The sequence below is a fragment of the Colletes latitarsis genome, chromosome 8, assembly GCF_051014445.1.
Source record: "Colletes latitarsis isolate SP2378_abdomen chromosome 8, iyColLati1, whole genome shotgun sequence".
Lineage (NCBI taxonomy): Eukaryota > Metazoa > Arthropoda > Insecta > Hymenoptera > Colletidae > Colletes > Colletes latitarsis.
Window position 1 is genome coordinate 28,337,140 of NC_135141.1, and position 16,331 is coordinate 28,353,470.

Below are 16,331 nucleotides of genomic sequence, written 5' to 3' on the forward strand. Positions count from 1 at the left end.
TAGGGTACAAAATAAGACGAAAATCAAGAATACCAATTTGTTGATTGAGGCTTCCTTAAAAAGTTATTAACGTTTAAAGTTACTCTCGTGCTGAGTGAGAACCATTATCACGCGCCGTTCTACAGACGGAACTTTAAACGTTAACAACTTTTTAACGAAGCCTCTATTAACAAATTGTTATTCTTGATTTTCGTCTCATTTTGGCCTCTAGAATCTCCCATTAAAATTTTTCCTTGTGTATGTTTCAATGAAAACTCATCGAGTGAAACCCAATTTTACACACGTTTATTAAAGCTTCCTCAATACACTTCATTAATCTTCATTAGCACAACCTCATTGTTCCTCCCCACGATTACAAATAAATCCAGGACGCTGGCGAACCTTAACAAGAATGCCTGCACCAACGGACCTCACAACCTTTTCTTTACACTTGACAAACGACAGTGTTTTCGACGTGTTACAAACATTTCTCAACGCGATACAATGCCGGCATTGGAAGATATCGCTTACATTGAATGCAATGTAATAATTATATATAAAATAGAACATTTTGGAGATAACGCTCAGATCTGTACAACCGAGAAATTACACATTCATCGTGTATACATAATATGTATATATAATATATATATATCTCTATTACGTAAATCTATATAAATGTACATACACGTTAGTTTGTATCTTTACAATATGTGTTTACAGACTGTTTGCGCAAACTTCGCCGGTGAGTAGTTAGGATAGTTGGTCGCGTGAATGTAAACTAGCATAACCGTGAACCGCGATGAAAAAGGAAATAACAGAAAAAATATATTAAAGAGAGACGAATTCGAAGTTCTTGAAGTAATAAAATTATTTGTCGTCTAGATGCATAATGACGAGACTCGTGAGAGAAAAAAAAAAGATAGACTTGAAATTCAACGGACAAGACGTGTTACATTGCCGTATGCACACTTAACAATTGTCCAGTGCATTCTTTCGATACTACAGATGGCATACTTAGAATGCTTTCGAAGACGGTACCACTTCGCACTGTACTCGTGGAATTTGTTAAAATCGATAGCATTGAAATTTTTCGGGGATAATATTTCACTGATTAATACCAATATTTCCAATAACGAGTAGCTCATGTCCAAGGAAACATATTTGATTGAGCATCTATTGCGTTGTATACGAGTACAGTGAAAAATATTCAAACCGTGTAACAATTATCCCAAAAAACATTCTGTACAGAACATGTTAAACCTGTTTGGTACCGCGTAACAGTTAGCAAAATCCCTCCTTGTTTATTTACATTTATGTCACTACGTCGCTCGTATTTTCAATTAATTTGCTTGCATTCTTTCTTAATAGTACACGTTAATAATATCATTACATCAACACCCTATTTATATTTTTGATTAATACGTAACCTTATCATCTTTGATAAAAGACACGTTTTATTTCTCTCAGTTTCATTAGATTCAAGTCGATATCTATGGTGGTAATATTTTACAATCAGGATATATACGGTGTCAACAAACATTCGTAAATGTGTATCCGGTGTATTTACAACCTTCTCTAATTAATGTCCTTTACGTTTCTATCGTTTCTTGCCATAAATAATATATTATTATGCTACGACGATCGTTATTCCTCATCAGTTTTTGGCATAGGAACCTTTTCGACTCACGCATCCTCGAGCTTCTTTCTAATCAACGATACTAATACTGTTCGTTTAAATTATGCGAATACGATTCGATTTCATTTCAGCACTTAAAATATTTCTAACAGCATACGTTCATAACATATTTACGTATACGCGTCGTGTTTGAAAATCACCTTGTTTGCCAACTGCTAGGAAGTAGTGCTAGTTGGCAAGATTACTGTTACGTTTTCGTCAACTCTGAAAGTAATCCTGACGGTGTCTGGAATACTATCACATCAAGCTTTATGATCTGTTCCACGGCTGACAATTTCAATATTTACATCGGTGGTGTAATGGTAAAATCACCTGCTTCGTTTGCTCGATGTAATTGGATGTTTCGTTTTCGTTAAAAATTTTGACTTTACCTAAAATCTTCATTGAAATATGAAAGAAGAACCTGATAGTGAGAATAATACTCGTAGCTACCCTCTCTCCACTCGTAACCCTCAATTAGGTAGTTGACTTTACGACAGCAAGTAAATACACCTTGCAATTCGTGTGAGAACAATTGCGCAAAGTTTCGTAAAACGACACAGTAAAATTCTCCACTTTCCTTCGAAAGTAACCACAAAACGTTCCAAGACACAAAACCATGCCCGGTTCACATAAAATGCTTCTACAAAAATGTGTAAATTACGAATTAATACATAATTACAGATTCTTATATACAAACATACAGTCTCGTCATGGAATGGTATGACAATATATTATCACCTAGCTTAAATACCCTTACAATTGTTTCTTTGCAACTATAATACAAGATTATACTAAAGATTCATATTACTGGCGAATATTGAACAATGTCGACGATGGCAGAACAAATGATAAATCTCGGTATATATAAAAAAAAAAAAAAAAAAATATCGACGCGTTGCGATTTAAAACTGCGGCCCCGATTTACACGAATTCAAAAAATTGTACCCGCTGCATGTGAAAAATGTCATTCTCCGATTCGTGTAATAATCATGCACCAAACAACACGGAACAGACGGATAATTAACATGAAAGATGAGATCAACGAAAACGATTCGCAAGTGTTGAGAATAAAAATGACCGTCTACGTGTTTCGAGAGCTTTTTAGCAGACTTAAGAGTAGCAGAAATAAATTCCTACCGAGAGAAGCTCAGTTCAGCGCGTGACTGTTTCTACGTCTTAGGAACACCCTACTATTGACCGGATAGACTCTGGTCAGTAGTATCAATGAGCTGCCAAGAGCCAATTTAACAGGGGCCTGTCGACCACCTGGTAATCTAATAAAAACAGTGGCCACGGCCGCGACACCGTCATCAGTTGGCTCGACCGCTACCGGTCTGACGTCGCTGTGAAAACTAACTAATTTATTGCGTCTATTTTTTCGCTGTGGCGAACTCGGACTATAGTCGTTGCCGTTTCGATCGTAAATGATAGTAGCCGACGCGAAAGGTCTCTTGGCCATATGTAACATTTCGACGACGTGTCTTCTTCGTGCTCGTCGCACGTCGGCAGCCTGTTTCGTTTTCCAAGCGACCACGCAAGCCGCCAGGAATAAAAAGAAACAAGAAAAGAACACGGAGAAAAAGACGAATAGATCGATATGTAGCTGATCCTGTCGGAAGAAAATCATCCCGTAAGCAGCTCGACCATTTAGTTTCGGATGCACAGGATCGATTGCCCTTAACGCGATATGAAATTTAGTTTGATGGAGTTCGTGCTTATCCTGTGGTAAAGTTAATACCAATCGATTAGTGAGGTTCCTGACGACCAAGAACGTGTTCCTCTTCTCGATCGTTAAAAAAGTAGCCAAACTTTCCGCGTAGCGTTCCATTACGATGTATTGGGGGCCGGTATTCCAACTTGGCTCAGTAGTAGTACCGTTCGATGCAAACGTTTTATTCGGATGGAATTCGACGATTCTCATTATGCTACGAGTGTGCTCGTCCAACCATATGTTATGTGGATCTTTGCGCCATACGAATCTATTGTCCAATTCAACCTAAAGGTAATTTCAGACTGATATGAAGCTCAAGGTTTAATGTTTTATAGTGAAATAGATATTTCTGATAACGCACGTCTTGGTAGCCCGTCGATGAATTTAAAGTAACGACGAAGGAATCGTCGCGAGGGCTGAGAAATAGATCTAATGCTCCTTGAGTTACGTCCACCATGACTCTGATATCGACATTCAGGAAACGAGGTTGCACCATGTAGAATACCGTCTGACCAGGATTTAATGGTTTTGGTTTCATTTTACACTCGTCTGTAATTGATGAAAAATGGCACGTTAGTATAAGAATCGCGTATAAGTTCGTAAGAGACATGTAATTCATTATTGGAGGAGTACGAACCATAAGATCCTCCAGATAGAATAGAATGAGGCAATTTGAGAAAATTAATACTTAGTTAAAGTGCAAAGTGCACAAATAATAGGAATTTATGTAGCGGAGAAACTTGCGATCAATATTAGGCATTAATCAATTCAGATGCATTTCAAGAACATTAATTGTTAATTTTCATAAATATAGTAGCAAACGAAAGAATGTATGTACTTGATCACTTATTAAAGTACTTACCTATTAATTTGGAATCAAAGCACATTTTGTTGTCGACTGTTACGGTTTTGTAACATTGATGACCCATGATTGGTTTGCCGGCATAATTCTCTTTGCATTTACTACATTGCACCATCCAGCATGGCGGACTGCCGGTATTTGTACCTTTCATAGGCCCGCTGGTACACGGCTCACTTTCCGTATTATTACCACAATTGCACTTTTCTCCCGTCACAGGATCGCAAGTAAATCCATGCCCGTGACATTCACAACTGAACAAATATTTTCTCCAAGTAATATATATAATATCATTTAAACACGGTAATACGTATAAAAATACTAACGGTCGACAGACATCGTGGAGATCTTCCGTTCCTCTGAAATAACCAATCATGCACTCGCCACATTTGTCACCTTTCGTATTATTGCCACAATTCACACATTTCGCCTTGGCTACAGGACCCTCGACTAACTGTTTTTTTAACAATTCTATTGACATTTTGTTAATAGAATTTGGATCCTACAGAGAACAATGATTTTCACGATTTATTTAATTTTCATTTATACTTTTAATAGTCAAAGTAAACAAATTACCGGCACGGTCATGCTTTCATTGATGCAAATTCGTGTATGCCCGTTGCAATATTCGAGGCACGGTACACACTGTCCATTGTCCGCTGGATTTCCAACAAATAAAGGTAAACACTTGTCGCATTGTGGTCCCATCGTATTATTATGGCACTCTAAACAGACGTCCAATTTATCTGGGCCCTCGCAATTACTATGGCCATTACACTGGCACTGAATGGAGCAATTGGCACCTATGTAACCAAAATCACAGCGGCAAATATTTGGTTCTACACACGTTCCTCTAACACAACCTTGTGTACACATTGGTACACAAATTTTTCTGAAGATAAAATACATTATAAATATAATAATAATAAAAAACTGTAATTAATATGTACGAATAATAATTCAAAGCTTTGCGGTAATTATACAATATACTGATCTCACCTTCCAAACTCGTTGAATGACGAGGGCCTGAAAATAAATATAACTCGATTAATACATTGCTTGTTATACTTAATTTCACAAGCGGAAATAGAATTACGTTTCGGTTTTATATCCATCGCCACACATGCATTCAAACCCCTCCTCGGAATCGAAACATTTTTCACTCTTTGGTGAACATGTATGGTGCCCATTAGTACATTCGTTTTCTGGCGGACATCGCACGTAATGCCAAGAAAATACTGGCTTTACTATTATAGTAGGAATTGATGGACTTGTAAAAGATGTTATAAAACCGGAGGGTAACGTGACCGTAAGTGCTGTAATAAATCGGAAATAAACGTTGTTAACTAAATATAATGCAAGATACAAGATTTAAATGAACGCAACACATACTTAAATAATGTTGTTAGTACGCAAGTCGTTACTCACGTGATTCCGTCTGAGGAAACTGTTGATAATATAGCATTTCACACGTTCCGCCAGCTGGATGATCTGCAGGCGCTTCCAACGAGCCCTCCGTGCATATTCCTTGGCCAGTTGTAGTAGTCGAATTTAAAGAACACCATCCACAGTGCGAATGCTTCAAGCATGTGCTGCATTGCTTGAAAACGGAACACGGTTCAGGACAATGATCCATATCAGGGCTGCGTAGTACCAAGCCGCACACGCCACCGGCACAGTAAAGAGGCTGATACGACGGAGAGATGCACTAGAATTTATCAATAAACGAACGTGTAGCATAATGTTCGAATTATTTTAGCTTATTTTCTTATTGCAATGAACTTGCTTCGTTAAGTTGCGTCGACCATCTACATTCCCGCCATCCACCCTCGACTCCCGTGCCCTTCAAACAACTTTTACAATCTTTATGATCGGCACACCGTTTCTCGCATTGCGTACTTCCAATTTTAATACTCGATTTCTCAAAGACATCATCCGGTACACAGTTCCAATCATATACAGGATCACCCGTCACTGCGACTCCCACTTCGGCTAACAACATTAGCAATATGTGTTAAGAATTAATAATAAACGCTGACGTGATTTAAACAGTTTTCAATACTTACAAGTCTTCGAGACTTGCCTTGTCCAAACGCAACCTTCATCGAGCCTGTTACATTTCTCACAATCGCTTGCTGGGCATTGCCGTTCGCCGCATTGATTCACATCTGTCACCGATATTTGTCTGATACTGCACTTGTTTAATTCATCGCAATCTTTCTCGAACGGTATGCACGTTCCATTCTGACAATTTGTGCACCATTTACATACCGGATCCTCGTTTATGTAGTACGGCCATTCTGCCAAGCATTCGGTACAAGTTTTAAAATTTTGACATTTTCTGCTTGCCATCCATTTCGAATCACAGAAGATTCCGTTTGATCGTTGAGCTTGAGTGACATTAATATCGCATCTAATACAAAAATAAGCAGTTGTTCACCACCAAAAGTAAATGAGTATACATACAAAAATATTTAATTGCACAGGCTTACCTATCATCCTTATTGACGGATACTTCATTAGAGAAACAAAAAGAAGCATTATTCCCACTGATTGTAGTAACAGAACAAAAAGAGCATCCAAAATATTTTCTGCATGTTATTTTATCTGTCCAGAGATTACATAAATCTTCAGGTATATTAATGAGAGTAACGTGACTTTTAATTCCCCCATCAAAACCGCCGACAACATACACAGCGTTGGATTCTGGATCAGCATGAGTCATCGCATGAGCATACGCTGGCGGTGGTGGACTCCCAATAACTTCCATATCTTTTGTTATTAAACGGATCCATAAATTACACGAATATTTGTAGGCAATCAGTGAATCAGAAGTATTATGCGGATTTTGGCGACCACCGAATATGACCATGTATTCGTCAGTTGTAACCGCGGAATGAAGGAATCTAGCTTGGGGCTACAATAAAACATTACCATTACGATCATCTTTCGTTCCTTTGGAACACTAATAAATAAATAAATATATGCCCACCAAACTGTTTCCATCGGTGAGATCATCGTCAAACGGCGGAAGTAGGGACCAAGTGCGAGTTTTATAGTTCAACGCGTACAATTTGTTCGAGATGAAGGTTCGATTTATTGCGTAAGTATATCCGCCAAAAATATAAAAACTATCCGATTTGCTGTGATACACAGTCGAATGACCATAAACTCCCAATGGTCCGTTTCCAATTGTGTTTATCGTGTTCCAAGTTTCCGTTTCTAAATTAAATTCCCATACTATATCAAGATACCCGTACTTGGGGCTAAATCCCCCGATCAATATCAGACTCTCCGATTCTCCGTTTCTGCGTAAGGTCAACGTATGGCCAGCCAAAGGCGGTGGTTCCCTTCCCAACTCGTTCTGCATGATTTGCATCCATCTCTGATTCTGCAGACTAAATTTCCAGAAATCGCTCAGTGTATTGTTCGATAATCCTTGAATGTTCTCCTCTTTCATCGATAAACCACCGTAAACGTATATTTGTTGCCTGCTGTGAACTATCTCGGTCGCATGGAAATATCTACCTTGAGGCATAGAGGCTTCCGAAGTAGATTCCACGGTGATAGGCATCCACGTGTTGTTTTTAGTATCAAAAAGTCTAATGTCGTTCAAAGGGCCATGGCTAAGAGAATATCCCCCGAACATCCACAAACTACCCCTTCTATCGGCAACCAACGTGTGACCGAATCGCGGTAGGGTTTTTCGCAGATGATCCAAGTGATCCGCCAAGTATTCGGAATTGAACAGTTCGGTAAAAATCAATTGATGCTCTTTGATTATAATCGAACAATCGTGACCGCCGTATCCGGGCGTGCAAACGCAGCGACCATAGCCCTTATCACAAATTCCTTGCTTTTTGGACGAGGTACAGTTATTAGGGCACAATTCGATGTCGCAATTGATGCCCACGAAACCGGCTTTACACAAGCAATTCCCGCTTCGACATTCCCGGTTCCCAGGGCAACTATTGCACGTTATTATTATGTAACTTGCATTGAATCCCTCCACCTCGTCCAATTGTTTATAGTGAACGGTGAGAAATCCAGACTTGGCTTCCACCGTTACAGGATAATCGGTGCTCTCTGTACAATAAACGCCCAGTAGCTGACTTTGATGACTAGTAGACGACGAGACAAACTCGGGTAGTCCGTCGTACACGTAAACGCTATTCTCTTGACAGCTAACGTTAATATCGTCGTGTATAGTAAACTGAATTACGCTTTGCGTCCCCGAAAGCATGTTATCCGACGAAAGATCCGTCTTTGGGCTGACTATCCAGAGACACTCCCTCGTTGGCGACTCCCCGAAATGACTTTCCCACAGCGACAGCTGCGAGTGTCTGCTACCGAGGCCTTGCTTGCCAGCTCCTTCGCCCCCGAGCATACCACGCGACATGCAACCGTAATAACACATTCCGCCGTCCCTTGGATCCCCGTAATAGCCCTTCTTGCAGCGCTGGCACATATCGTCCTGCGTGTTATCGCGACAGAAACACGCGCCGGTTTGTCGGTCGCAGATGCCCAACTCTTTGTTTCCGTGCTCGTTACAGTTGCACTTCTTGCATCCAAGCGACGTTGTAGCGTTACCGTAACTACCAGCTTTGCATTCCTCGCAATACTCGCCCGTCGTCCAGTCCTGACATTCGTCGCAAACACCTGGCCCTAGCACGCAAGTGGAATGATTGTAACAACCGCAATTCGTTCTACAGTCCGGCCCGGTCCAGCCAAGGTAACACTCGCATTTGTAATCGGGTGCTTCGCTACAATAACCGTTGATGCACTTCTCGTAGCAAGTTTTCGTGCAATTCTCTTTACCGTCGCCGTTGAAACCTCTTTTACACTGACAGCTAAAGCTACCGTGAGTATTTGTGCACAATGCGTTTTGATGGCAATCGTGCAGCCCCAAGTCGCATTCGTCGACATCCGGACACTGAGCGTACGCCCAACTTGATTCGTCAGCCTCTAAGGTGCTATTTTGATACTCGTTAACGACCAAGCTACAATTGACGTGCGGTTGATTAAAATCTCCTTGCACGCATGCTCCTAAAATGGGATTCTCCAGGCTGTAACACCAGCCGCAGCTCAACGAATGCAAACAACTGGAACAGTTTGTGTGCCGGCTGCAGCTTTTGCATTGATCGTTGCCCGTTAGAGACGATCCAGATCTTGACGTTACTCCCATTAGACCGGCTTGATCCATCCATTCCCGGCATAAACCAAATTGATATTCAGACGTGTACACCGAGAAAGAGAAGCATTCTTGCGTGGCCTCGCACCACACGCACCTTCCACGTTCGTCCAAGCATTGCGTGCAATTTGAGCGCTGTCTACACGGAATTGGACAATGATCAAGGTTAACGACAGCGTTAGGTAGTCTACCGATTCTCGCACAACGAGCTTCCTCCGTCCACCACTCGCACAAGTTACTACCGACGCAAGATTCGCAGGAGATGTAATTTGAACAATTAGCGCAGGCCGAAGGTGTGATGGTTAAATAATGCCATTCGCGAATCGGACTCCCGTCCTCGTCCCATTCCATGTCAGCCACGCAATGTTCTGTTTCATTGATCGAACGCGAAAGACATTTATTGATAATATCGCACCAGCCACACGAAGAATCGGTTAAACAGTGAAGACAATTTTTATATTGATGACAAGATCCATTTTGATATGGTTCGAGATATTCGAAAGTGAACACCTTTGGATTCTCGGTTTTCTTATTATGAGTAATCTCCATTTTACTGGCATACGCGTAACTTGTAGTCACCATCCGTTTTGACTCAAAATCTAATAAATATCGACCTGGCAACAACATCATTTGATGCCCGTTCGGCCATTTTGTCGGAATGCACTGTGACGTCTCAGCCGTTAAATTAGCGACTAATTCCTACAAAGATACGATAGATCCCATGTTACAGACATATTTGAACTGTCAAATTAATAAAAGAACGAGCAATTTACCAATTCCTGAGGATCGTCGCTTCGCGATACGTGTAGAGTTGCACTATTATAACTGACGCAGATCTTCAAGTGCTCTACCGCGCTGTCCCAAAAGTACTGCGGCGGTCTAAGGAATCCAATTAATCTAGCAATCATCTCACCACCAAGGGCAGATTCTGTTTTTGCTCCTTGCATAGACGGAACATTAAAATCGACTGTAGTGGCATTAACTATTGTTACCGAATCTGGTTGACTAAAATTTACCGGAGGTTTATACTTTAAAAATGTTAGCCCCGGCCTTTTATCCATTTCTCGACATTCCTCGACTTTTATAATTTCCGTGCCTTTCGGGCCCCACCATCCCGGTATTTGTAACGGTGTATCGTCTCGGAGACCACAGACTCCATAATTATCATCTTTGTGATGACAACGCGCATTCTGAACACACCAAGTGCAAGTACCAAGATTTAATTTGTTCGAAACGGACTTTTTCCCGTGGGCAGTTGTGCCCCAACCTCCACCGGGTTGACCGTGTATTAAACAAGAGTGACAATCTCCAAGTGCAGGACAAACGCCTGGACAGCGAGTTGTTTGGAGATTAGTCGTACAATTACTACCGATAGTTCTACCATAACATATCTGAAGTAAATTCAAAGTGTTAAAAAGTAAATGATTATGTTTCGAGGAAAACTGAGTAGGCTTTGTGTATTAGGAGGATACCTCGTCTGCTGAGCACCAACCACATTCTGGATTAGCGGCACACTCCATTAGGCTTTTGTGTCTTGAACAGATTTGTTCGGGCTCTATGTAATCTTCGTCACCCGGTGCGAGCATTGGTGGTAATGTATATGCAAGTAAATCTGCATTTACATTTCCATGATAACCACCAACTAATAACAAAGTGTTTCCATTACGTACATCTGCTGCATGCGCGAATACTCCTTGCTGTTTCGGATAACGCGAATCTAAAGATGACGGAACAATAAACGTTTTCAAACACGAACAACCGAAGTTTTACGCGATCCTTATTTTAAACGTTAAAGTTTTAGGTTACCTTTATCATTCAAGCCTAATACATCGTGGCTTACCCAGGCATGGCAGCCTAGATGATAAAGATACATCTGATTATCATAGCAAATTTCCTCTTTATTGTGTCTATGAGAATATCCACCAAATACGACTAAATAATTCCCTGCAAAATTAATAGCCATAAAATAATTCTGTATCAAACATGTTTTATGGTAATTTCTTTTAATAGTACCGCGGTTGAAATATGTCACAATACTATTGTAGTTGGGATACTACGTACGAAAACATCTAATTACCTATAATATTACAAGTATGAAATGCTCGTTCTCTTGGGACGTAAGTGTCTCTTAGGTGTGCTCTCGGATAGTGAATTTCGGACCAAACTTTTCTGTCAAGTTGAAATACAAACATTCTATCTGATAATTTACTAAAGCGTGCTACGCTAGCTACTACTCCCCCATAAACTAATAAAGAATTAGTAGCACGATGGTATACAGTTGAATGTGCAACTACGCGTACGTCTAATTCTTTACCCCCTCGAGGATGTACTTCCTTCCATCTTTCTGTAGTTGCGGTGTCATCAGCTGAAATAAAAATTTAATACAAGATGTTTTCTACCTAAAATAAAATAATATAATTTAATATGTACAAACATAAACTTACATAAATTCAATTTAATTTTATAAAGACTTGACGAAAATTCGCCATCGACTGTGCTACCGCCGAAAAGATAGATATAATCATTTGCTAAAGTAAGAGTATGTCTCGTTAACTGCGGCGGATAGAATGGGGAATTTTTAGCCCGCAATGTCCAAATACTCGTATTAACATTATAGTGCCACAGTTCGTTTGACAAAGAACCATCTTGTACTTTTCCACCATATATAACAAAACCACCTGCAATTCAAATAAATTGCAAATCGTGTCGTAATATTTTTCTTTTTTATTAGCAATTAGACGCGCAACTGACCATCGTATCTACAAGCAGCATGACCGTATCGTGGACTCGGCTTGGGTAATTCGTCGATCGGTAGTTTTGTAGGCTCATCATTGAATGATTCGTCTGTTGTTAGCTTAGGTTCTTCGATGAAGATATTGTCTCCGATAGGATCTTCGACGCTCTGTTCCTCCCAATTCAATATGTCGCTCTTTGCATTTGAAGTATGAAGGTCACGATAAAGATCCAAGTTTCCGAGATTTCTGCGATGTCTAACGTAATAAATAGCAAATAAGGTAATATTAAATTAACATTCAATAAATATAAAACGTATTTTATTTTCACCTTGTAGTTTGTGCGTATCTGGGCTTTGGATGTCTAGAATGCTTTCTCCTAAGATCATCGTTCCTTTCTATCCTAATTGTACTTTTACTTGTTTCACCTTTCCTTGCTTCCTGAACTTTTTGTTCGTGTTCTTTATGTTCTGTATTCCTAAATTCTGACCAACCGTGTTGCCCATTTTCTACATGACCATGATTACGCAAACTAAAAGTATTATTGTTTTTAATACTGTAGAGTACTCTCCAAATGAGCGACGATCTGCGAACACCGTACAATTCTTTTGTGCCTGCACCGATCCGGTCTAACTCAGTCGCAATGAGCATAGGATCTAAATATTCTGCGGACGAGGTGCCTTCTGTTATAAAAGGATATGTCACGTGTAAGAGATTATATAACATGCTGTAATTCATATAATTATAATAATAAATGTTGAGTGCTTACCTAATACATTACCATATGCATCTTCCCATTGACTTGTACTAAATTGATAGACTTCCAAATCGCTGAGTATGTAATTGAGATCATAGCCGCCAAAAACGTAAAGAGAATCAGTTTCTTTTATATACACTGCTGTATGAGCTGCTCGCGGCCTTAGACCACCTTCTGAGTGAGAAAGCCAGTACCATCTGTTTGCCATTCACAATATTTAATAATTGCTTCTACAGACTATTTTCATATTTAATGGAATGATATAGTTAATAACATACTTGTTGCCTTTTGGATGCGTTTTATGCAATGAGCAAGATTGTCCCGAGTATCCGTTACGGCACTGGCATCGTTTTAAACCACATTCTCCGCCATCATTGCAGTTGTTTGGACAAAGAGCTCTAGAACAATCTCTCCCGCCCCAGTCGTTTTCACAAAAACAAGTATTATTGATACATTTTCCATGATTTGTACAATTATTTGGACAATTTGTGACTGAAAATTCTGCATGGAAACCATCCAAAACGTAGTTTGTATCACTATACAATAGTATTAACATCTGTAAAAGGAAGAAGAAATTTATTATTCCACTTTCTAGCGACTGCACAAGTATCTCATCATTTATTTTCAAAGGATCTTACATAACCAGATGATGATGTCACTTGCTGTGGTTCCGTTTTGCCACTAAAACTACCTAAAAGCGGAGATCTAAAGGAATCTCCATCATAAACAAACACATAATCATAGCTACATTCTGTTCCCATTGTGCGGAAACTTAAAGTAATAAATTGGCGACTGCTGTTTGCTGCAAAATATTAAAAATATATCGAATAGATTGAATTGTAAACAACAACAAATGATAAAAAATAAAATTGTTACGAATATTGGGGATTGTATTTACCTTTTATAAGCCATTCACAATGAGAATCTTGAGTATAATTTGAGCCTAAGGGTCCATCGCTAATGATTCCCCAAGAATCAGTAAAAACTTTCCTTGTTTTATCACATGGAATTTGTTTTGGAGATGTTTGCGGAGCTAATTCGAAGCCCCGCAATAGGCAACTCCATATAGTAATCCATACTGCGGTGGATGAGACCCACCCCATTACAATATCTTCACCTCAATGTTGCTTGGTAAAATAAAGCTCATCATCCACGTTCATTGGATTATTTTTTGAGCAATTATGTTGCGAGGAACTCATATAAAGAGTCATATCTAAAAATACATGCTTTCTATTAATTAAGGATTTATTCCAGAAAAGAATAATTTACTTATTAACAGAGATATTACAGCATTTCATGGAAGATTCACAATGAAACCAAATTCAATTTTCTCATCGCACAATGAATTAAAAATTTATAGCGATAAGAACAACATATGCAAGAACTATAATAAAACTTTTATTGCCTCTCCAGTAAACCAGTAAACAGCACAGTTAATATAAAAAAAGACAATAGAATACCGATGGTTATGATTGTTGTAAGTAGCGTGCAATGAAGTTTATATGTCGTCTTTGTTTATAAAAATATTTATTAATTTGGTACCATGGAAACAACGTGAAATCATTATGATGATGTTCAATGTACGTGATGTCAGATTCATACTATGCAATAATAATGCGAGCATCGAGCGTTAGCGTAACGTTTATGCCTGTAACTCTGTACACTTATTGAAAAAAAGGATATAATACAGTAAATGTCGGTTCACGTGTATTGCACTACGAAACCTATGGCGTTCGACGATGAAAAAATTAAAGGCTGGTTACACTGTTGTCGGCGAGACAAAGCCGGGAAACATTCTTTAAAGGAATAAATGCGAGAAAATCTCAGCTGCGATTGAATCAAAACATTATGTACGTATACACACATACACGTCAGAGAAATCTGCACCGTGCTACGCTTTTAGTAGTCGCATTCTCCAAACGCCAATTGTTTTTAAAACATGTATCGCTAATACCGAAATTCAAATATTCTACTACAACGCGAACAGCGGCAAAATAAACGTGCTAATACGAACAGACGAGAATTATCGCGTAAACTCTGTTCGGCCTCGCCTGTTGACACCTTGACTACCTCTGTATACGAGGTCAGGGTGGGGGCTCTTCGACCGCCATTAAGTACCCCCCGTTTCGAACGCGGTCTCGATATTCGAAAGTTTCCAGGGACACTTCGATTAAAGAAACGTCATACACAGGTGAATAAAATATGCCTTTCAAGTAGCAAATAATAAATAAGTTAATCCATCTTCAACCTCGACTACTCAGAGCTTGAATAAAATATTCTGTTTAGGACAAACGTTCGAAACGGTATTTGAAAATTCCATTTTATCTGCATTGCCGTGGAATGTAGAATTTATTTTAAACCGCATTTAAATTTGGATAAAACATTATAAAAATATTTTGCTCGAACGATGGAAAAATAAATTGAAAAATTGTATGCTAGTTTATACTTTTAAAACACGAAATACACAAATTTAAAATATCTTACGCTAGTGAAAAGAAGGTTAATATCTCGTTAATCGTTCCACTAAATTAAAAATGGATGGTTATTTCATTGAAGGAACGTTGGATTTTTCATTTATTAATATTCAAATATACTATGTACAGCTGTTATATGTTTGCAGTTTGGGTAGAAAGGATTGGGTTGTATTTGAAATTTACAGGAAAATGAAGTACATGGTGAGCTGTTTAAGTACACATGGAATAGAAGTATTGCTTTTTTTTATAATTCATTTCGTGATAAGTTTATTAAAAATGTAGTTGCGGAATTACGTCTTTGAAAAATTTACTTCGTGAATATTCTTCATAAATATTAATAGTTTATCTATTAACTTTTATTTCGAAAATAAATATCCTTACAACAGTAATAGCATTTACATCTTTTTTTTATTTTTTTTTTCTAGAATAAGTTACTTAGAAATTACAAATACTGTTTAAATAACTAAGGTGATTTCAATGAATGATTCGATCAATTTTTAAATTGTAAATTAGCAAAACAGAAAACAAGAAGTACTTCGTTAATATTAATTTGTCTCTCATAAAATCATTAATAATTTATTATATGCACTTGTGAATAAAAGTGGATAGAAATACATACGGTGCTCTGATCTCAGTATTTATTATATTTAAATTTATTTGTAGCTCATTCGATTATTCGACTTTTGGTAAATTCTTGCTGTAGTGAGAAATAAATGACCCATAATGCGTTCGCTATATATTAGATTCAATAACTACTTTTAAGTCAGGTACTCTTAGTAATCAAGTTAGAAGCTTCAAATGCAAATGCAAAAATATAATTTCTTATTCAGGTTTGTGTACGCGCGTGAATGTTTGTAGAATTTTTACAAAATCGATTGATTGTTGTATTTAGAAATTACTTCTTCCGCATTTACTTTATCATTAACAGGGAGAGATAAAAACAGACA

At 38.5% G+C, this 16,331-nt stretch overlaps 1 protein-coding gene across 4 annotated transcripts; it reads right to left on the minus strand.

Moving 5' to 3' along the window:
* Positions 1–263: 263 nt before the first annotated feature.
* Positions 264–15,184, minus strand: Megf8 (multiple EGF like domains 8). 4 transcript variants are annotated; one of them, XM_076770201.1, is made up of 24 exons: positions 14,779–15,182; positions 13,809–14,123; positions 13,549–13,712; positions 13,189–13,466; positions 12,923–13,107; positions 12,485–12,836; positions 12,173–12,411; positions 11,866–12,099; positions 11,499–11,786; positions 11,228–11,365; positions 10,894–11,138; positions 10,195–10,812; positions 7,223–10,120; positions 6,723–7,147; positions 6,297–6,643; positions 6,017–6,222; positions 5,659–5,938; positions 5,327–5,546; positions 5,230–5,256; positions 4,807–5,122; positions 4,557–4,732; positions 4,234–4,484; positions 3,733–3,920; positions 264–3,656 (listed from the first exon to the last, which is right to left on the minus strand). In XM_076770201.1, exons 2-24 carry the CDS (start codon positions 14,011–14,013, stop codon positions 2,808–2,810), a joined length of 9,129 nt encoding a protein of 3,042 aa, XP_076626316.1. In that variant the 5' UTR covers positions 14,014–14,123; positions 14,779–15,182; the 3' UTR covers positions 264–2,807. The 4 variants fall into 4 exon arrangements, with proteins under 4 accessions (XP_076626316.1, XP_076626317.1, XP_076626315.1 ...); XM_076770202.1 differs by having other exon boundaries at positions 12,485–12,818; positions 14,616–15,182; XM_076770200.1 differs by having other exon boundaries at positions 14,616–15,182.
* Between the last annotated feature and the right edge of the window lie 1,147 nt (positions 15,185–16,331).

Coding starts and splice junctions, on each gene's coding strand:
- Megf8 (XM_076770201.1), bottom strand. CDS start 14,013: ATGGGGTGGGTCTCATCCACCGCAGTATGGATTACTATATGGAGTTGC. Junction 13,467..13,548: donor TGACATCATCATCTGGTTAT/GTAAGATCCTTT, acceptor TTCCTTTTACAG/ATGTTAATACTATTGTATAG. Junction 3,921..4,233: donor CTTTGATTCCAAATTAATAG/GTAAGTACTTTA, acceptor CATCAATTACAG/ACGAGTGTAAAATGAAACCA.